The following is a 21,980-nucleotide window of genomic DNA, read 5'->3' on the forward strand; positions in this document are numbered from 1 at the left end:
TTTCAAGGTACATTGGGTAGGAATGTTGATACATGTATGAATGAAATCCACATTTTATCTCTTCCATTGAAGGGTTGTGATTCTTCTAATAATGATCTATCTATCTAATCTATACCTTAGTCCATCCCCATCGTGTAGGTCCTAGCAAGATAGCAGGCTTTTTGGATTGCAAAAGAATTACCAAAAATAATTGTTTAAACGAATCATCTAATTGTATGAAAATATCTATCTTATCTACCTTTGGATGGCCAAAGAGTTACCAAAAAATATTGTATCGGTAGTAATTGTATCAGAAGATCTCTAGAACTTTCATCTGTGATCACTTTTGATGGTATTTCATTTAATTCTTACCATATCATATAGTCCTTGGAAATATAGTCCATATCATATAGTCCTTTTGTGGGGCTGGTTTAGAATAATGCACGGAGTGTTCTTCTTTCTCAGGATCAGAAGGGAAGGACACAGTTCTGGTTAATCCAGAGGTCATGGTCTCAGTATGTGTGTCATTTACAAAAATAGCCATATGTATTGGCTATAGAGCAGCAGCAATGCCACACAGCCGGGAATGCTGGTGGTGGTGGTATGTGACGGGTGGAGAACATAGGACAGGTGCCATTCTTTGCCACCACGTTATATATTTATTGTGTAGTAGGTGTATGGAGGCTTGTTTTAAGTGTCCTGGGTGGCTGAGAGGTTGATGTATGGAGGACAGGCTGGTGAGAAGTAATTGGTACCAGCTGTTACTGGTGTGAAGAGGTGTCACACTGACACAAGGGATCTTCTGGCCTCCAGAAGTCTTCATGTCTTGATCGTGTAAGATTATGTAGGATTACCCACCAAAATATGAGAGGCATACTTATAAAACGCACACCGTAGTAAATGCAAACGTCATCTCCAGATACTTCTAGTGACATGGGAAAGGCATGGACTTCTCTTTGAAGCAAATGCTTCTAATCTTGGCTAATCCAAAGGAAAACCAAATCCTATCTGTAAAATGTCTCAGAAATGGCTCTCTTCTCAGGTCCAAATCACCTTTAAAGGACATTCCCAGGGATCCTAAAATAGACAAGAATGCCAGTTGTCTCCTGCCTTATCCCAGCCCGCCTCTCTTTACCATCTCATGTAACATCTGAGTCACGCAGGCACCAGTGCTGCCCTCCTAAGTTTTCCTTACAGGGTGGAAGCCTAAATTAAGCCATAGGGTAGAGTGACATGGCCATCAGGCCTTGCACTGCGCTGCAAATATGACCGTGGATTACGGTGAAGGGTTCTTTTAGGACAAAACCAAAATGAAGAGTAGAAAATCAGCAAACGCTACACTTAATATGGTACATGAGATACGAGGTGATGTAGGACTTTGGGCGATCTTGTGATATAAATACATGGATTATGAACCAGGTATCGGTGGCTTATATCCTTCCACCGATATACTGGGTTTACTAGTCACTGTGAAGATCAGAGAGAACAAGGGTCATGTTGAAAAATGTTCTTTGGGCCATAGGAATAAAAACATTTTTGATGTTATGATGGTCATTGTGGGACATAAGCATACAGTAGTCTGCAACCAAAGTATGATCTCATCCATTCTTCATACAGTGGGAGACATTTGTATGCCTATGACATTAAAAATTTGACTTTTTCCTGATGTAAACTACATTGACATCTAGAAGATATTACTGTATTTCATCTTTACAAAATATCATCTATCTATCTAACCTATTATAGGGTAGATGACCAGGGCAGAAGGCATAGAGGCTGCTATAGGGCCCAAAAAGTAAGCGGCCCATCTCCACTCTTAGTGATGTATTTCTTTTTGTATTATTTCGGAGCTGTGACCTCACTGTGAGCATTATGCTCACAATTGTGACATTACTTTGAGCGTTATCCCCGTACAATCATAAACTAACATAATCATAACCTTCATGTGTTCTGAACGTTTCTTGAAGGTGGTCATGGAAGTGGGACTCCATTCCAAGTTTTCACATTTCACATCTATCTTTTATCTATCTATCTATCTATCTATCTATCTATCTATCTATCTATCTATCTATCTATCTATCTATCTATCTATCTATCTATCTATCTATCTATCTATCTATCGCTGTGATCTTAGTGCAGTCAGTGGCTACGCAGGTTATGGTTAGAGCTTCCAAGTTCTCACAGGCCTAATTTATTGTTTGTTTTTTCAGCTGACCAAAAGCCACCATGTCTGACACAGAAGACGTGTAAGTATCTATCTATCTATCTATCTATCTATCTATCTATCTATCTATCTATCTATCTATCTATCTATCTCCTCAGCACACACCTAATGATACATAATTCATTTTAGAAGCACATTATTATCTCTTTTGGAAAAGTGGCCATTTCCGCATGTGGAAAGCAGAGGAATTAAATCATCTGCCATTAAAATTTAGGAGACTTAGGGTCCATTGACACATCCGTAGTTCTGGATCCGCATCCGTTACGGGTGCAGACCCTTTCATTTCAATGGGGCCGCAAAAGATGCGGACAGCTCACCATGTTCTGTCCGCATCCGTATTTCCATTCCGCGCGGCCCCGCAAGAAAGATAGAGAGTGTCCTATTCTTGCCCGCAGACGCAAACAAAAATAGGCATTTCTATCATAGTGCCGGCCATGTGCGGGCCGGGCCGCGCACGCGGGCCGGTATCCGTGTTTTCCGTAACTGCAATTTGCGGATCGCCACACACTTACGGCCGTCTGAATGGACTCTTATCAAACTAGGTGTAAAGGAAAACTGGCTAAGTTTCCCATAGCAACCAATCAGATTCCACCTTTCATTTTCCAAAGGAGCTCTGAAATATGTAAGGTGGAATCTGATTGGTTGCTATGGGCAACTAGGCCAGTTCTACTTTACACCAGTTTGATAAAGCTCTTCACATTATTGTGGGGATATTAGGGGGAGGATTGGAACAAAAACCACAATACACAGATAAACTGTTTTGTTTGCTTCTGTTAATGGTGGAATATAAATTAACAATTATTTTTTCTTCTTTTTTTTCCTGTTCTCCTTTCCTCTGTGCTGCGTCCCTCTTCTCTCATCTGTCAGTGAGCAGGTGGAGGGTGAGTACCGCTCTGGACTCCTTCACTTCATATATACAGTGACATTTTACTTTTACTAAACCATCTAAAATGGTAGATTACCTTAGTAAAGGGGTTTACAAGGTTAGAAACACGTGGCTGCTTTCACACCCGTCCTCAGGTTGTTTGTGGTATTTTACCTCAGCTCCATTCACTTTAATGAAGCTGGGCTGCAATACCAGACACAACCTAAGGTCAGGTGTGGCGCTGTTTCTGGGGGAAAAAGCAGAAACAGACTGACAACAGATTACCAAGAACAGCGCCACTTTTGCTTATAGGCTGTATCTGGTATTGCAGCTCAGCCACAATCCACTTCTGGCTTAACCAATGAGGGACACCTAGATGATTTGGGTACAGAAAATATTATGGGGGAGATTGAACAAAACTGGTGTAAAGCAGAACTGGCTTAGTGGCCCATAGCAACCAATCAGACTCCAGCTTTCATTTTTCACAGCTCCTTTGGAAAATGAAAGGATCAATCTGATTGGTTGCTAAGGGCAACTAAGCCAGTTCTACTGTAAACCAGTTGTGATAAATCCCCCACTATATTTTTTTGATGCTCATTAACCCATTTTGGGTGTAGGCAGCCTTGACAGTGTTATAGGTGTAGATTTTAGGTTAGGAATTCCTTATATACTGTACGCTGATTTGAAAGATTATCAGACATGTCCTATACATCAGAAATCTTGCCCACCACGATAGGTCAATCACGGGAATGCCATGCTTAAAGGGGTATTCCTGTTATAACAAGTTATCTAGATATCTATCAGATCGGTGGTGGTCCTATCTGCTGGGACCCCCACCAATCACAAGAACGGGGCCTCGTACCACTAGGACCCCCCACTAATCTGACAGCTACCCCCTCTCCGCAGGATTATAACTGGAATTCCCCTTTAAATGTCTATGAATATTATTTTCTTTTTGCTTATTTTCAAAAACTATCACAAAAAATTTGGGCGAGTGGCACACTGCCGCCCATCGGGTCTTCATTTTCAGTGGTTTTTCTACATTAAGAAAAAGAAGTGGAATCTGGTAGTGTTGCTGTATCGCTGAATTTTGCTATATTTATACACACATCTGCTATTAACATTGCCTTCTTTCCTACTTTATGAATAGAGATGTAGCAGGGCTGAATTTGTCCTTTGGCACAACTGATAGAGATATCATTTAAAGGGAGGTTGTCAGCAGTTTTTACCACACTAAACTGCTTACAGCTTTTAGGGCTGAGGACAGCTGTACAAATGGATCTTTTGCAAAGCTTTCATTATCAAGAGTAGCGTGAATATGAAACTTTATTCTGCTAGATTCTTCTCTTGCAGTGCTTCACTGTTACGTGCTTGCTGCATTGACCCGTTTCACAGTCCCTCCCCTCTGCTCTGAGTGACAGCTGTAGTGGTGTCCTGGTTGGATGCTTCAGCTGTCACTCAGATCAGGGGGAGGGGCTGTGAAGCAGCTCAATGCAGAGAGCACTTCAAAGTGAAGCTCCGCCTCCTGGGCACTCACAGGAACTGGAAATTGCAGGATAATTGCAGGCTACCTGCTGGTGGGTGCAGGTTGTGGAACAGAATTTCTATTTGTTTTTTAATGTGCAGATTTCTGTACATTTCCACACCAAATAACACATGTGCTACTTGCTGTTTTTGGTGCAGGTTTGATGTTGATTTTTGCACATCTCAACCCTGCATTGCACAAAAAAATTTATTGACATGCTGCAGGTCAATTTCCGCATGGAAAAAGGGAAAGTGTACATAAGATTCGTCTAATCTTATACACTTTGCTGGTACTGTATTATGTTGTGTTTTTTCCGCACGAAAATCCATGCACATAAACCGCGCATAATCAGCAATCTGTGTAGGTAGCCTAAAACTTCATAGTCACACTGCTCCTGATGACGTTAAAAGCGGTGCAAAATGTATATTTGTGCAGCTCTTCCCAGCCCTTAAAGAGGTTGTCCGGGTTCAGAGCTGAACCCGGACATACCCATAATTTGACCTAGGCAGCTCCCTTGATGTTAGCATCGGAGCGTTTCATGCTCCGATGCTCTCCCTTGCCCTGCGCTGGATCGCGCAGGGCAAGGGCTCTTTTATTTACAATAACACACTGCCTGGCTAGGGCAGCGCTAAAGCCTGCCCATCAGTGCTGGTGACCTCACTGGGCACACTGCTGGGCGGAAGCCTCCGACCTGGCAGCCCTATGGAGAGCCCGGTTCGTCACTGGAACTCCAGAAAATGCGCGATTTAGTGCAGGGCAAAGGAGAGCATTGGAGCATGAACTGATTTGATGCTCAAATCAGGGGGGCTGCCTGGGTGAAAATGGGGATATGTGAACCCAGACAACCCCTTTAACTAGAGCTGTCAGCAGTTTAGAATGTTCAAACCTGCTGACAGCTTCCCTTTAACTGTTGCTCTCCAAATACCTGTTGCATTATCTCAACATACAACCGTATTACATGCATTAAAAATAAAACGGATTGATAACAAACTCAACTCTGCTACATCTCTATTTTTTCATTTATTCAATTGGTTCTGCTATGCTCACAGGAAAAAAATACATTCTGCCACCATAACCTGACCTTTACACTTGGCCCAATTTTCATACTTTTTTACTCTACTTATTTCCAATCTCGGATCACCAGATAGGTCCCATCATTGACTAATGACTGCTCCTCTCTTCTTGTGATATTAATACGTCTACCATCTGATCACTGAAATCACCGACAACCTTTTTTTCCTAGCCAGATGATCAGAGTACTCGAGTATAAAGATGTTTGCTGTCATTTAATCTAAACTTGCAGCCCATAGATACCTTGATCTGCTCTATATCCCACTCTTACTAACAGGATCTCTACTGCCACCTGCTGGCCTGTGTGTTAAATAACCATTGCTACACATTGCATAGGTTTCAAACGCAGCCGCCGACCTTTTCTTGCCAGCGAGGTGCCGCAAGAAAATTAATTAAATGTCTATTTTCCATGTTACTGCTCTAAAAGGAATTAAACTATACAAAGCCTACAGCCAAGCAGTGATCAGTGGTGCTGTAAGGGTTAATAATACCTATATGTCAAGCTCTTCTTCTCTAAATGGCGTGTGTAAAAGATACAATGGCATAGCATGATGATGACATCACGTGCGCTGTCTCTCTCATAGTGTAAATAGGTCCCAAAGAGTGTCATGCCACTGTGCACAGGGGCATGACATCATCACTTTTTGGTAGGTTGAGGTATAGCCAGCAATTGAGACGATTCATCTTTAAGGACGGGGAATATTTTAAAACCTGATTTATATCTGCTCACCCAGAAGTGATCATTCATTCCGGGAAGAAGATATTGATGTCCTAACCTCAGGATAGGTCATCAATATCTGATCGGTGGGGGGGTCCGACACCAAGCAGCTGCCTGAAAAGTGAGCACCAGGCCTCTTTAACATATGCCAAGCCTCACGCCATACATTGTCTAGTGGCTGTTCTTAGTATTGCAGCCCAAGCCCATTCACTTAAAGGGAACCCGTCATCAACGTTATGCTGCCCATACTAACGGCAGTATAAAGAAGAGAGGTGAGTTGATTTCAGCGGTCTCTCATTTAAAAGTTAAAAGTAAGTGGTTGCCGAGAACCAACATCACAATCATTGCAGACTGGGCCTGAAGAAGAGTCCCGTCCACCTGAGAAGAGTCCTGGTTATTCATGAAGTCCTGCTGATGACTGACAGGCTTCTACCTAGTTTTCTCTCTAGGAGAGAACTGCCAATCATCAGCAGATGGTGAGAGAGCAGGAGATTAGGAATAACCAGGACTCTTCTCAGGTAGATTGGACTCTTTTCAAGGCCCGGGCTGCAGTGATTATGATGCTGGTTCTCGGCAACCACTTACTTTTAGCTGATGAGTGACACACCGCTGACATCAGCATTTCTGTCACTACTTTATACTGCCCTCGGTGAGGTCGGCATAAAGTTGATGACAGGTTCCCTTTAAGTTAGGGCTCATTCACACGACAGTATGGACGCCGTGGCTGGTGCTGCAGACCGCTTATGGGCCCAAGCCGTGTGAACTCTGTGCTGCGGTGTGGACCCTTTAACTTGCTTGGCAGCTGAAGGCATCTGTGTTGGTCTCATGTTCATATGTGCCCGCATGGCTGAGAAAAATTATGTTTTATTATATGCAAATGAGCCTCTAGGAGCAACGGGAGCTTTGCGGTTACACCTAGAGGCTCAGCTCTCTCTGCAACTACCGCACCTTCTGCACTTTCATTGAGCGTGATGACGGTTTCACTGCCTGACCCTATCAAAGTGCAGAGGGTTCGGCAGTTGCAGAGAGAGCAGAGTCTCTAGGAGTAACGGCAACGCCCCCGTTGCTCCTAGAGGCTCATTTGCATATATTAAAATACAATTTTTCTCAGCAATGCGGACACATATGAACATGGGACCAACACAGATGTCTTCAGCTGCCAAGCGCACATGTAACAGGTCAGCCAGTGTCATAGGGACAAAACTGCTGACAGATGCCCTTTAATTATTAATTTATTTGGTTGGCAGGTCAGTACAGGAGCGTGACCTTTGTGTATCCCTAGTGAAGCCTGCCCATCAGTTTAATTCCTCGTGAGCAGTTCCTCTTCTTGGTCTTTGCAGGAGTCATGTTTTTCATGTCGCTATGTATTTCCATGTTATCAGTCAGTGTTCCTTACGTCGTTTGTTGCTCTTGTCCTTGTTTATATGACTTTTTATTTTCTTTTATATCCACACCCAAACAGAAGAATACGAAGAAGGTAAATGGTTGAACTCACTCCCCCCTCTTCACATCCCCGACCACTAAGCCCTAACCCCGTAACACCGGTTCTCCACAATGTCACTAATGTTACTTACCTCTTCACTCGAAAACGGAAGCGTCGGCGTTTCTAGAGGTTTATATTATGTGGTGCCAGCAGTGAAGGGGTTACAGGCGATCTAGCCCTATTAACATATCATTGGACTACTTCTTTCTCACACGCGGATTTTAGTCACATTTGGCGGCGTGCAGTGTATGTCACCCTATGATGAAATCCTCACTCTCACTCGAACATTGATGGGTTTTCATTTTTCACGTCACAGTATGGTTCATGGATGATGGAGTATGATGGATGTATTGCGCTAACTTAAAGGAGATGTCCAGGATTAGAAAAACATGGCTGCTTTCTTCCAAAAAACAGCGCCACACCTGTCCACGGGTTGTGTGTGGCTCCGTTTTCCTGGAAGAAAGAAGCCATGTTTTTCTAATCCTGGACAACCCCTTGAAACAGGATCCATCACCTCTAGAGATGAGCGAACTTCTTAAAACCTTGATTTGGCTGCTCCGCCAAATTTTCCCCAAAAATTGCCTTTGTGACAAATTACTTCGCCACGAAGCGCATTTCTTTGTAAGTAGCCTTTGCAATGACACGGAGCTGCGATTGCGCTGCCCCCATCATTGTACCCCTCAGATGCCGCGTTCATAAATGTAGTGCAAATTGTAATAAAAAAATAAATAAATCATACTTACCGCCTCCATTTGCTCACGACGTGCCGGCCACCGCCACCTTGCTTGAAGATCTAGCGCGAGATCTCGTGCGGTCCAAGATGACGCCATCACGCCGGCCGGTGTGGGGACGTCATACGCCACCACGCACGGGATTTCGGCCAAGAATGTCAATCAAAACTGTGGTGGCCGGCACGTCGTGAGCAAATGGTGGAGGTAAGGCTACTTTCACACTAGCGTTCGGGTGTCCGCTCGTGCGCTCCGTTTGAAGGGGCTCACGAGCGGTCCCGAACGCATCCGTCTGGCCCCAATGCATTCTCAGTGGAGACGGATCCACTGAGAATGCATCCGCCTGCCAGCGTTCAGCCTCCGCTCCGCTCAGTGAGCGGACACCTGAACGCTGCTTGCAGCGTTCGGGTGTCCGCCTGGCCGTGCGGAGGCGAGCGGATCCGTCCAGACTTACAATGTAAGTCAATGGGGGCGGATCCGCTTGAAGATGACACAATATGGCTCAATCTTCAAGCGGATCCGTTCCCCATTGACTTTCAATGTAAAGTCTGGACGGATCCGCTCAGGCCACTTTCACACTTAGAAAATTTTCTAAGTTTTAATGCAGACGCATCCGTTCTGAACGGATGCGAACGTCTGCATTATAGGAGCGGATCCGTCTGATAAAACATCAGACGGATCCGCTCCGAACGCTAGTGTGAAAGTAGCCTAAGTATGATTTATTTTTTATTTTTTTACACTATTTCAGGTTAAATCGATTTGCTACCACGAAGCATGAGGAAATTCGGCTTTGCTGCGAACCGAATTTATCCTGAAATTCCGTCGGATTCGATTCACTCACTCTCCTGCCATCTCTGCTTTAGTAACGCCTTGCATTCCTCATGTAATAACAATACTTGAGCATGTACTCTTATGACGCTATGAGGTGCTATTCCTTTATTATTCCTGCTAGAAGTTACAAATAAATTGCTAGCAGTTTGCAATAAGGTCCAGTTGGGTGTCACCATCAGGGGGTGTGTCCCTGCACAGTCTGACACTGGCAGCACTTATTGGATTGTATCAGACTGTGCGGGGACAAACCCCCCCCCCCCCCCCAACTGATATCACCCATCTGGACCTTCACTGCAAACTGCTAATAATTCATTCATAACTTATAGCAGGAATAATAAAGGAATGGCACAGCATAGAGTTATACGAAGAGATGCTCTACAGCTGGTATTACATGGGGAGTAAAAGTAGTTACTAAAACAGACATGTCAGGAGAGGTGAGAGGTCCTCTTTAAAGTGCATTCTATAGAGTATCTAACCAAATACAGAATGAAATGAGAAGAGATACAGTATCCAGGTCTAGGCTACATAACCAAATAAGATGCACAGATACACAGTATGTAGACATGGCGGTGACAGCAATTTTGTGATGTGATGGAGTGACCCTTCAGAGGTGCAAAAATAGAGAGGTCTGCTCAACCAAATGTACAAATATGGAGCTGGAAAGGGTGGCCGGCTGCTTATCTTATGGCAGCTGCCCTCAATCTGTGCCTGTCCAGTTACTGCAAAACTCCCTGCAATGCAACTGTCCTAGGGGAAAAGAATCCATCTTCTTGTAGTTTTTGAAGCCTCAGATATAAGGTCCTAGCTCTGCATTGTAGGGGTAATCCAACGAAAAATCAACATATTGTATGTAAAAGTCAGAAGATCACATCAATGGGGTCTGTAACCGCCACTCATTTCATGGACTGAATGGTGCTTTAATAATAAATAATAATAATACTTAATATTCTTGGGTGTCCAAGAGCACTTGAACCCCTGAATCTGTCCATACATTTCAGATAGCAGTTGCCTGAATCCGCGTCCTTGGGCCCACCAGAGGAAGTTATTCTCAGGGCCCAACCTCTATATCATCCATAAGGTCTAATAGGTTTTGAATCAAAGAAATAGACCGTAGTGGCAAGTGATTAGATCCGAATGGGATTTTTCTTCTGGACCTTTGGGGCTGACTATGGCTTCAGAGACTGGGGCCCACCGGAGAATCCTCTGACCCTGTCGACAGCTCTTTCTCCTGACTTCCAGTAAGCTAAAAGCAAAAGGATTGGGCATGTTGAAATTCTACATTTCTTTCTACATCTGCTGTCAGGGGGGAGGTTGGTAGGCAGACACATTAAACGGTCGACCTATCTCACTGGGATGGGCAGACATTAATTTAAGCGGCTGCTCACATCACGTTTTTGTCCTATATACGTTGGTAAAAAAAAAAAAAAAAGGAGTACACTACACTTTTCTATCCTGCGGAAAAAAAACATATATGTTGACGTATAAGTAGAGCCCTATATGGCATCTATCTGAGGCATCCTTTCATGTATACAGCATGTGTATAAACCACACCCCTTTTCCATGAAGTCCCACCTCTATAAGCCAAGCCCCACCCCCGCAGAGCAAGCCAGACCAAAAAGTAGAGAAATCTTAATTGCACTAAATTGCTCCAGTTTTAGAAAGATTCTAGGTGGCGGTCTTTACCTTAGTGAATTTGAGTCGATATTCTAGGAAATCCCTGAGCCCTGGCGAATGGAATTGCTCCACCCTAGTTATGCTCCATCTCTGTGACGTGCCAGGAGATCTTTTTTTTTTTGGTAGAACAAAAAGCTAAAAGAGCATTATGGCCCCGGGTGTGACTGAGGATTTCTACAGCATGATGTATAACACTTAGATATCTGATGAACGAGACATTTACAGCCATCAGGTTCAATGTCATCACGATCAGGGTGCATGTCGACCTGTCCGTATGTTCCTATATGGAGTCCGTTCTCTGTACGTTCAGCAGTGTGGATGTACCGGAGGGAAGAATATCTGTGTTGTACCGTTACTTTCCAGTGCACATCATCATATATTGCAATCTGCATTGCCGCTGTGACTACTTCTGAGCTCCACAGGTCCTTGCTCTGCACTAACGCTTTTTGCTTTGTCTGTTTTCTTGCTTCCCCTCCTTGCTCTTGCCACAATGTCATAATGTCTGGCAGAAGAAGCACAAGAAGGTACGTGTTAGTCTCCTGGACTAGTTCATATATGAACAGCTTTAAATCGCACTTCTACTGCGTTAAAGGGGTTGTCCCATGAAAAATAGTCTACGTTTTTCAAACCAGCACCTGGATCTGAATACTTTTGTAATTGGGTGTAATTAAAAATTTAGCCTAGCCTCTTAGTTATTCACTGAAATTCATCTGTATAGCGCCACCTGCTGTCCGCTCTTTTTCTAATTTCTCTGTCCTACTCACTGAGACGTCCGCACATGCTCAGTTCCATCCTTCAACTGCCACCCACTGCAGTAGAAAGGCCACGCCCCCCTGAGAAAGTACACACCCTCTAAGCTGCCAGCTTGAAATAAATCTAGCAGAGCAATGAATGGGGATCCATGTGAGGTACAGGGCTGGTTTTAATTTTGTTAGAAAGAGACTGCCATGTCCTATATGATATATTTTTTTTTATTTTTTTTTTACATTAATCATGGGATAACCCCTTTAAGTACAGTTTGTGGGAACTCGGGCTACAAATATTGATGACCTAGTTCATCACTATCAGATTGGTGGGAGTCCGACATATCCACTGTTTCGGGCGCCGGTATACAGCAGCTCACCTCCCATTCACTTGAATTGTAGATGAGCTGCAGTACCCCAGAATGGCCACTACCCAGTGTGCGGAGCTGTCTGCCTCCAGTTCTGTAAACGCTACAGCTTCCTGCGTAGTGGCATCCCAAAATAATCAAATTGGTCAGAATGTTAGGTGTCGGACCCCCACTGATCCAATACTGATGAGCTATTCTGTAGTCCAGACAACCTCTAATGATTATTGATAATAAATTTACATATATTCTCTAAATTAGGGAGCATTCACACCACAGTATCCGCTTTGCGGTCCGGAAATTGTGGCTACGCAAAATACGGCTGTGGGCCCCATAGATAGAAATAAATGGGCCCGTGTGTTTTTCACAAAAAATCATAAAAAAACTGTCGTGTGAATGCACCCTTAGTGTCACTAAAAGAGAAAGGTGAAAAGTCTTAAAGGGGTTGCATGTGGTTAGACAAAAAGGTTCCTTTTCCGCCAGGAAACAGCGCCACCCTTGTTCATAGGTTGTGTCTGGTATTGCAGTTGAATAAATGAGCTTCAGCTGCAATAATCCATTGAGAAGACTAGTGCTATTGCTGAAAAGAAGACATTTGTCTAACCTCATGAAACCTTTTTAAGGTCTTTAGCCTGTCTGAAGTGCATTAGTAATGAGGATGTTCCACTCCAAGTGTCACAACGCATGTCATATAATAGATAGAGTCTTAGGAGTGTACATCTTGCATCCCACTGTGTTACTTAAAGGAAACGTGTCACCAAAAATGTTCTGTGCAGAGGTCATTGTACAAGGGAAGTATAGATAAGATTTGAAAATCACCCATTGTGAATGGTGGATCTTGTCTTATTTATACACAAAGGTGATATCATTACAGGCAGGAATAGAATGACAGATAAGCAGATAACTGCGGTAAAGGGATATGTACAGATCAATAAGTGGCGCCAATTATTAGACATAGTGGCCAGTGCAAAAACTACAGGATTTTTTGTTGACACATTCCCTTTAACACGTTAAGGACGCAGGACGAGAATGCTCGTCCTAAAGGGCCGGCACTTAGTGCCCCAGGACGAGCATTCTCTTCCTGCGGTCCTTCCTTTCCCCCGCGTGCAGTGCCGCGATCAGCTGTTACTGACAGCTGGATCCCTGCTGCATCCACCAGCATCAGTGATAATGCCGATGCCGATGGATTTACCCCTCATATGCCGCAGTCAGCGCTGACCGTGGCATATGGGAGGTTTGCGCTCCCTCACCTCATCCATCGGGTCCCCGTGCTGCTGTGGCGGGGACTCGATGGTTGCCATGGCAGCCCCAAGCCATTCCAAGGCTTGGGGCCCGTCATGTACAGAGGCCCAGCCCCCAGCCCTGGGTCTCCTTGGCAACTGTTAGCGTCTTACAGTGTAAGATACTAACAGTTCAATAAAGCACAATACAGATGGGTGGTGCTGCATTGAAACAGGGCTCAGACCCTGTAATGGGATGAAAAAAAAAGTTCAAAAAAAAAAAGTTTAACAAAAGAAATTTTAAAGTTTTAAGTAAAAAAAAAAAAAAAAAAAGCGTCCTTTTCCCAAAATAAAGTCAAATTATAATTTTTTTAAATAGGGAAAAAAAGAAAATTTTATATTTATATATACATATTAGGTATCGCCGAATCCGTATCGACCAGCTCTATAAAAATATCACACGATCTAACCCCTCAGATGAACACTGGCAAATTTTTTAATAAAAACTGTGCAATTTTTTAGTCACTGGTTTTTAGTCACCTTACATCACTAAAAGTGCAACACCAAGCGATCAAAATGGCATATGCCCCCCAAAATAGTACCAATCTAACCGTCACCTCATCCCGCAAAAAATGAGCCCCTACCTAAGACAATCACCTAAAAAAATAAAAAAAAATATAGCTCTCAGACTATGGAGACACTAAAACATGATTTGTTTTGTTTAAATAACACATGACCTAATCCCTCAGGTGAACACTGTAAAAAAAACAAAAAACGGTGTCACCTTAGATCACAAGAAGTCATATGCACCCCAAAATAGTGACAATCAAACCATCATCTCATCCCGTAAAAAATGATACCCTAACTAAGACAGCCGCCCAAAAAATACTTTAACTAAGCCTTCTAACTTTCCCCAAAAATAAAATGGCATTCACAAAATGATCCAAACCTGAAGTAGACATATGGGGAATGTAAAGTAATAACTATTTTTGGAGTTTTTACTATCTATTAAAAAGTAGAGAAATAGAAATTTGCTAATTTTTCCAAATTTTTGGTAAATTTGGTATTTTTTTATAAATAAAAAGGAATTTTTTTTTACTCAATTTTACCACTATCACAATATGTGATGAGAAAACAATCTCAGAATGGCCTGGATAAGTAAAAGCGTTTTAAAGTTATCACCACATAAAGTGACACTGGTCAGATTTGCAAAAAATGGCAAGGTCCTTAAGGTGAAAAATGGCAAGGTCCTTAACGTGTTAATGTTGTAGGTTGTGTCTCGATAGCTTATTTGTCCTTTTTCTTTCTCCCATTTTTTATTCCTCTCCACTATGAGAAACCGTAGAAGAACAACAAGGTATGTGATCTATTCCTCACCGACTAATTTTAGGTGACTCCCAAATATAATGTTTCAAATCTCCAAATAAATATCTAAATGGAGATTAAATGGAGGGTAGCCTACAGCTCATAAACCAGACATACATTTCAGTGCAGTTAGGTGAAGTTGGCTGATGGCCACCAGTGGTCAAAGACATTTACCACATTGGGATGGGATGTGCTTGCTGGCATCTGTGCTGCATGAGGCACGCTGTGGCCTTGAGATCATGCGATGATAGACATGACACCTGCATCTTGAAGCCGATGCTGGAACAATACGGTAACATGCACTTGTCATCACGTGCTAAATACTCTCATCATGAGGGGGCATTCACATGACCGTATCCGTTTTGCAGTCCACAAATTGTGGATCTACAAAGTACAGATGCGGTCCATGTGCATCCGTCACTTTTTGCGGGTCCCATTGAAAATAATGCCTATTCTGGTCCGCAAGACGGACAACAATAGGACATGTTCTGCAATTTGCGGAACGGTTGCACGGATGCGGATGGCACATGTATGACATCTGTGTGCTGTCTGCGTTTTTTGCCGCCCGATAGAAATGAATCCGCAAAAAAAAAATATATGGTCTTGTGAATGCACCCTTAGGGCTCATGCACACGACTGTATGTATTTTGCAGTCCGCAAACCCCCCCCCTCAAAAAACGGATAACATCCAACATAAAAGTGTTTATTTGCGGATCTGTTGCAACAATGTCTGCCCTTATCCGCAAAATGGACAAGAATTGTTCTATTTTTTTGCGGAACAGACTTGCTGATATTTGGATACAGAATGCACACTGAGTAGTTTCTGTTTTTTAGCGGCCCCATTGAAATGAATGATTCCGCATAGGGGCCGCAAAAAAACTTAACGGAATGGACACAAAAATACATTCGTGTGCATGAGCCCTTATGCAAATATTAGCACCGATAATGGGAGTACGGCATGGAGTTGTTGATAGAAGAAACATAGATGGCGCTAGCGTTGGGCTTCATTCACATGGGCATTTGGGCATCTAGTGAAAAGGACTGTAGATTCCTACGGCACTCTATGTCTGGCTTAGTAGAACCGAGGGGTGGGTGGCCCCAGTATGTGGTATACAATATGCTCATCTGAATAACGCCTTAGTGTGTGTACACACATGCATATTTTTGTAGTATGTTTTCTGTAAAAAATGACCATGATGGATCTGTGGATGAATTAATGTCTACGGGATAACGTGAATCAGTGGTCATCTGTCCCATCATCCTCATCAGTGTCTACAGGATCTATCATGATCTGATTTTTCTTTTATCATTGCACTCAAGGGTGAGTGTTTCAAGGACCGATGTTCAGGTCATTTTGACTGCTCACATCTGCACTGTGGTTTCCAACAGTGATGAATGTCACACGATGGACACTGACCACGCTCAACTGACCCCACAGACTCTGTTGACCTGTGTCATGGTGTCCATTGTTTTGCCAGAGAAAAACAGAGGCTCTATTGTTTCTGTCCTATGTGACACAATCTGTGGCGGGGCCTCTGAGGCAGGTGTGAACATAGCTATACAGAGCATAAAAACATACTGCAAATATATGTCATTGTGAAACCAGTCGGTAACGATCCTGCCTTTAGCATGAAAATCAAAAATTTACAGCTCAATCAATGCATTTTTCTAGTTTACGACAGTGATGATGGTACAATGCTACCTATTATTCCTTGGCTTTCATGTTGCACTTTCTTATTTCTTCTACCTGCCTTGCTCTCTAACCTTTGACTACTCATACCCCAAACCGGCTTTTGCATTACTGCTTGAACTGTGTTGCCTTGCCACCTTAAGAAGAAGAACCTGAAATTCAGGAGGAAGTAGCTCAAGAGGAGGAAGTTTATGAGGTGGCTGAGGAGGAAGGTAAGACCCATTAACTGACCTTCTCCAGTGGCCAGTGGTTCACCAATAGCTTCAAACGGTGTCTCCTCAACCTATCCATTCACACATTGGGGGCACTGCACACAATAACTACACTTAGGGCACATAGACATTTTGTTTTTTGACCTCCATCAAAAGATGTATGAAATTACAGCTAGTCAACGGGTCTGGTTCTAGAAATGTTGAATTCAAGAATGGTTGGTAATCTGTGCATCATGACATGTAATGTGCTATGCCTCCTGTTTAAATGCTGATATTGCATGGTCACTGTATTTGTTCAGTTAAATCATCTGTTGTCAACATCATGAGTGAGCAGAGGACATTTGTTTGCTCTTCATGGATGAGAAATTTGTAGAGTTTTAGTCAAGATTTTGGCCACAAGTCTAATTTTCGAGAATAGTTTTTGTAATTCATGACGAAGACAAACCCACTGGGAAGAGTATGATCCAGTCAGGAGTTCTGTGCATGAAGAACCTGATGGTCTGGAGAAAAGAATTGGTTGGTTGAAGTCATAAGATGCTTTCTCATGTAGATCAGGAGATAAGTGAGCTAACAATTTCTTTTCACTTTCAGAACACGGAGAAGAATATGATGGTATTTCATTTCCACTTTTTTAATTTCTTCCCAGTGGATGTAAAATCTCTCCCTTATCATAACTATTTGTAGGCTGGGCCAAGGCTGTTGGTCAGTGGTGAGCAATCATAAACTTTCCAAGGCTTCAGGTGTAAGCATGGTTCATACCATGTTGAATATCAACGTGTTCATGAAGACCAAACTTAAACTAAGCTATAGGTGGCTAAGAAGGCTATGGTCTACATAGGAAAAGATTAAAGCTATTTTTTAGATCCCTGGTCTACCTCTGCCGTGAAGCTGGAACAAACATTATGGTTACTTAGGACATTCAAATCCATCCACAGGAAAGGATTTGAAACATATGGACCCAATGATACAACTTAAAGCACCACTGTCATCAGAGACCATTTACTGTGCCTGGTATCTAGCCAAAATGGGCATAAGGTAGGGGCATAGTGAGGAGAACCTGTCCATCAGCTGTTCTCATTCAGTCATCATTACTGAGAGCACAACTACTATAGGGATCCTGACAGTGTGAGGGCAGCTGCTCGCAGCTTCTCCTTACAATGCTCCTCCTTCATGTCCTCTTCAAAAACATGCCAGGCCCAGTATACAGCCCCTCATGACAGTGGCATTCTTAGATTGTATCTGTAGGTGTGACCATATATAAAGCTTTACAAGCAACTTCACATTTATTAAACCATAGCCACTAACACAAATATATGTATGTTCCAGAAGCTTTGGCTCAGCCTCATTTACTTTTCATAATCCCCATATTAACTAAATTTATTTCCCCCTTTCCCTCTCTCCTTGTGATTGAATTGATGGATAGATCTGCAGATGTGGCACGTTTTTCTTTTTCCCTCTATTTCCAACAGCCTACTTTCCTGTGTTCTCTGGACATAAAGCACATTTATTTCTTCCTGTTGATCTAAAGTCTATCCTATTTTTCATACTATCTATCTATCTATCTATCTATCTAATATGCAAATAAGCTTTTTACATTTTAGCAAATCATCTGTAGCTCCTCTTCACTCTCCCACCATTTCTACCTGTAGCACCACTCTCCTATTTATCTTTCTGTGGCTCTACTTTCTAATTTCTGCCTGCAATTCCAATCTCCCATCTATCTCTGTGTTGCTCCACTCTCCCATCTACCTGCCCGAAACTCCCAATTCCAATCTCCTATTTATCAGCCTGTTGTGCTACTCTCTGACCTGTCTGTAGCTCCACTCTCCTATTTGCCTGTAGCTCGGTTCTATCTGTCAACCTGAAATGCTACTCTCTTATTTGCCTGTATTTCCACTCTCCTATATATCTGCCTGTAGCTCAATTCTACTATTTATCTGCCTCTAGCATTACTCTTCTATCTATTGTGCCTGCCTATATCACTACCCTCCCATCTATCTGCCTGAACTCTCCCATTTATTGTATCTGCCTGTAATACCACTCTCCCATCTATCTGCCTGTAGCAGTACTCTCCCATCTACCTGCCTGTAGCACTACTCTCCCATATATCTGCCTGTAGCACCACTCTCCCATCTATCTGCCTGTAGCACCACTCTCCCATCTATCTGCCTGTAGCACCACTCTCCCATCTATCTGCCTGTAGCACTACTCTCCCATCTATCTGCCTGTAGCACTATTCTCCCATTTATCTGCCTGTAGCACTACTCTCCCTTCTATGTGCCTGTAGCACCACTCTCCTATTTGCCCATAGCTCTGTTCTATCTGTCCACCTGAAATGCTACTCTCTTATTTGCTTATATTTCCACTCTCCTATATATCTGCCTGTAGCTCCATTCTACTATTTATCTGCCTCTAGCATCACTCTCCCATCTATTGTGATTGCCTATATCACTACCCTCCCATCTATCTGCCTGAAGTACCACTCTCCCTTCTACCTGCCTGTAGCTCTGTTCTATCTGTCAACCTGAAATGCTACTCTCTTATTTGCCTGTATTTCCACTCTCCTATATATCTGCCTGTAGCTCAATTCTACTATTTATCTGCCTCTAGCATTACTCTTCTATCTATTGTGCCTGCCTATATCACTACCCTCCCATCTATCTGCCTGAACTCTCCCATTTATTGTATCTGCCTGTAATACCACTTTCCTATCTATCTGCCTGTAGCACTACTTTCCTATCTATCTGCCTATAGCACCACTCTCCCATCTATCTGCCTATAGCACTACTCTCCCATCTACCTGCCTGTAGCACCACTCTCCCATCTATCTGCCTGTAACACTACTCTCCCATCTATCTGCCTGTAGCACTACTCTCCCTTCTATGTGCCTGTAGCACCACTCTCCTATTTGCCCATAGCTCTGTTCTATCTGTCCACCTGAAATGCTACTCTCTTATCTGCCTGTATTTCCACTCTCCTATATATCTGCCTGTAGCTCCATTCTACTATTTATCTGCCTCTAGCTTCACTCTCCCATCTATTGTGCCTGCCTATATCACCACCCTCCAATCTATCTGCCTGAAGTACCACTCTCTCATTTATTGTATCTGCCTGTAATACCACTTTCATATCTACCTATCTGTAGCACCACTCTCCCATCTATCTGCCTGTAGCACTACTTTCCCTTCTAATTGCCTGTAGCACCACTCTCCCTTCTATCTACCTGTAGCTCCACTCTCATATTTTCCTGTAGCTCTGTTCTGTCAACCTGAAATGCTACTCTTTTATTTGCTTATATTTCCACTCTCCTATATATCTGCCTGTAGCTCCATTCTTCAATTTATCTGTCTGTAGCACCACTCTCCCATCTATCTGCCTGTAGCACGACTCTCCCATTCATCTGCCTGTAGCACTATTCTCCAATTTATCTGCCTGTAGCACTACTCCCATTAATCTGCCTGTAGCACTACTCTCCCTTCTATCTGCCTGTAGCACTAGTCTCCCTTCTGTCTGCCTGTAGCACTACTTTCCCTTCTAGCTGCCTGTAGCACCACTCTCCATTCTATCTACCTGTAGCTCCACTCTCCTATTTGCCTGTAGCTCTGTTCTATATGTCCACCTGAAATGCTACTCTCTTATTTGCCTGTATTTCCACTATCCTATATATCTGCCTGTAGCTCCATTCTACTATTTATCTGCCTCTAGCATTACTCTCCCATCTATTGTGATTGCCTATATCACTACCCTCCCATCTATCTGCCTGAAGTACCACTCTCCCTTCTACCTGCCTGTAGCTCTGTTCTATCTGTCAACCTGAAATGCTACTCTCTTATTTGCCTGTATTTCCACTCTCCTATATATCTGCCTGTAGCTCAATTCTACTATTTATCTGCCTCTAGCATTACTCTTCCATCTATTGTGCCTGCCTATATCACTACCCTTCCATCTATCTGCCTGAACTCTCCCATTTATTGTATCTGCCTGTAATACCACTTTCCTATCTATCTGCCTGTAGCACTACTTTCCTATCTATCTGCCTATAGCACTACTCTCCCATCTATCTGCCTATAGCACTACTCTCCCATCTATCTGCCTGTAGCACCACTCTCCCATCTATCTGCCTGTAGCACCACTCTCCCATCTATCTGCCTGTAGCACCACTCTCCCATTAATCTGCCTGTAGCACTACTCTCCCTTCTATCTGCCTGTAGCACTAGTCTCCCTTCTGTCTGCCTGTAGCACTAGTCTCCCTTCTGTCTGCCTGTAGCACTAGTCTCCCTTCTGTCTGCCTGTAGCACTACTCTCCCTTCTATCTGCCTGTAGCACTACTTTCCCTTCTAGCTGCCTGTAGCACCACTCTCCATTCTATCTACCTGTAGCTCCACTCTCCTATTTGCCTGTAGCTCTGTTCTATATGTCCACCTGAAATGCTACGCTCTTATTTGCCTGTATTTCCACTATCCTATATATCTGCCTGTAGCTCCATTCTACTATTTATCTGCCTCTAGCATCACTCTCCTATATCACCACCCTCCCATCTATCTGCCTGAAGTACCACTCTCCCATTTATTGTATCTGCCTGTAATGCCACTTTCCTATCTATCTGCCTGTAGCACCAATCTCCCATGCATCTGCCTGTAGCACCACTCTCCCATTTATCTGCCTGTAGCACTATTCTCCAATTTATCTGCCTGTAGCACCACTCTCCCATCTATCTGCCTGCAGCATTATTCTCCCATTTATCTGCCTGTAGCACTACCTTTCCTTCTATCTGCCTGTAGCACTACTTCCCCTTCTATCTGCATGTAGCACCACTCTCCCTTCTATCTACCTGTAGCTGAATTCTCCTTTTTTCCTGTAGCTCTGTTCTATCTGTCCACCTGAAATGCTACTCTCTTATTTGCCTATATTTCCACTCTCCTATATATCTGCCTGTAGCTCCATTCTACTATTTATCTGCCTCTAGCATCACTCCCCCATCTATTGTGCCTGCCTATATTACCACTCTCTCATCTATCTGCCTGTAGCACTACTCTGCCATCTATCTGCCTGTAGCACCACTCTGCCATCTATCTGCCTGTAGCACCACTCTGCCATCTATCTGCCTGTAGCACCACTCTCCCATCTATCTGCCTGTAGCACCACTCTCCCATCTATCTGCCTGTAGCACTACTCTCCCATCTATCTGCCTGTAGCACTATTCTCCCATGTATCTGCCTGTAGCACTACTCTCCCTTCTATCTGCCTGTAGCTCCACTCTCCCTTCTATCTACCTGTAGCTCCACTC

The 21,980-nt window shown here is 43.3% G+C and overlaps 1 protein-coding gene and 1 long non-coding RNA gene across 29 annotated transcripts in view; one reads left to right on the forward strand and one right to left on the reverse strand.

The window, feature by feature from the left end:
- TNNT3 (troponin T3, fast skeletal type) overlaps positions 1 to 21,980 on the forward strand; it is a 44,226-nt gene that overhangs the window by 744 nt on the left and 21,502 nt on the right. For 2 of the 28 annotated variants that reach the window (XM_040409804.1, XM_040409803.1), the window contains exons 2-8: positions 2,190 to 2,225; positions 3,071 to 3,084; positions 7,845 to 7,859; positions 11,608 to 11,622; positions 14,772 to 14,783; positions 16,622 to 16,693; positions 17,285 to 17,305. In XM_040409804.1, coding sequence (XP_040265738.1) covers positions 2,206 to 2,225; positions 3,071 to 3,084; positions 7,845 to 7,859; positions 11,608 to 11,622; positions 14,772 to 14,783; positions 16,622 to 16,693; positions 17,285 to 17,305 — 169 coding nt within the window. In that variant the 5' untranslated portion in view covers positions 2,190 to 2,205. Of the gene's footprint in view, positions 1 to 2,189; positions 2,226 to 3,070; positions 3,085 to 7,844; positions 7,860 to 11,607; positions 11,623 to 14,771; positions 14,784 to 16,621; positions 16,694 to 17,281; positions 17,306 to 21,980 lie in introns of all 28 variants that reach the window. The other 26 variants (XM_040409805.1, XM_040409809.1, XM_040409806.1 and 23 more) reach the window with 26 other exon arrangements.
- Positions 19,033 to 20,881, reverse strand: LOC120980620. The gene is made up of 3 exons (XR_005774555.1): positions 20,264 to 20,881; positions 19,494 to 19,832; positions 19,033 to 19,437 (listed from the first exon to the last, which is right to left on the reverse strand). It is a non-coding gene; the product is annotated as an uncharacterized LOC120980620 (long non-coding RNA).

This window comes from Bufo bufo, chromosome 10, assembly GCF_905171765.1.
Source record: "Bufo bufo chromosome 10, aBufBuf1.1, whole genome shotgun sequence".
Classification (NCBI taxonomy): domain Eukaryota; kingdom Metazoa; phylum Chordata; class Amphibia; order Anura; family Bufonidae; genus Bufo; species Bufo bufo.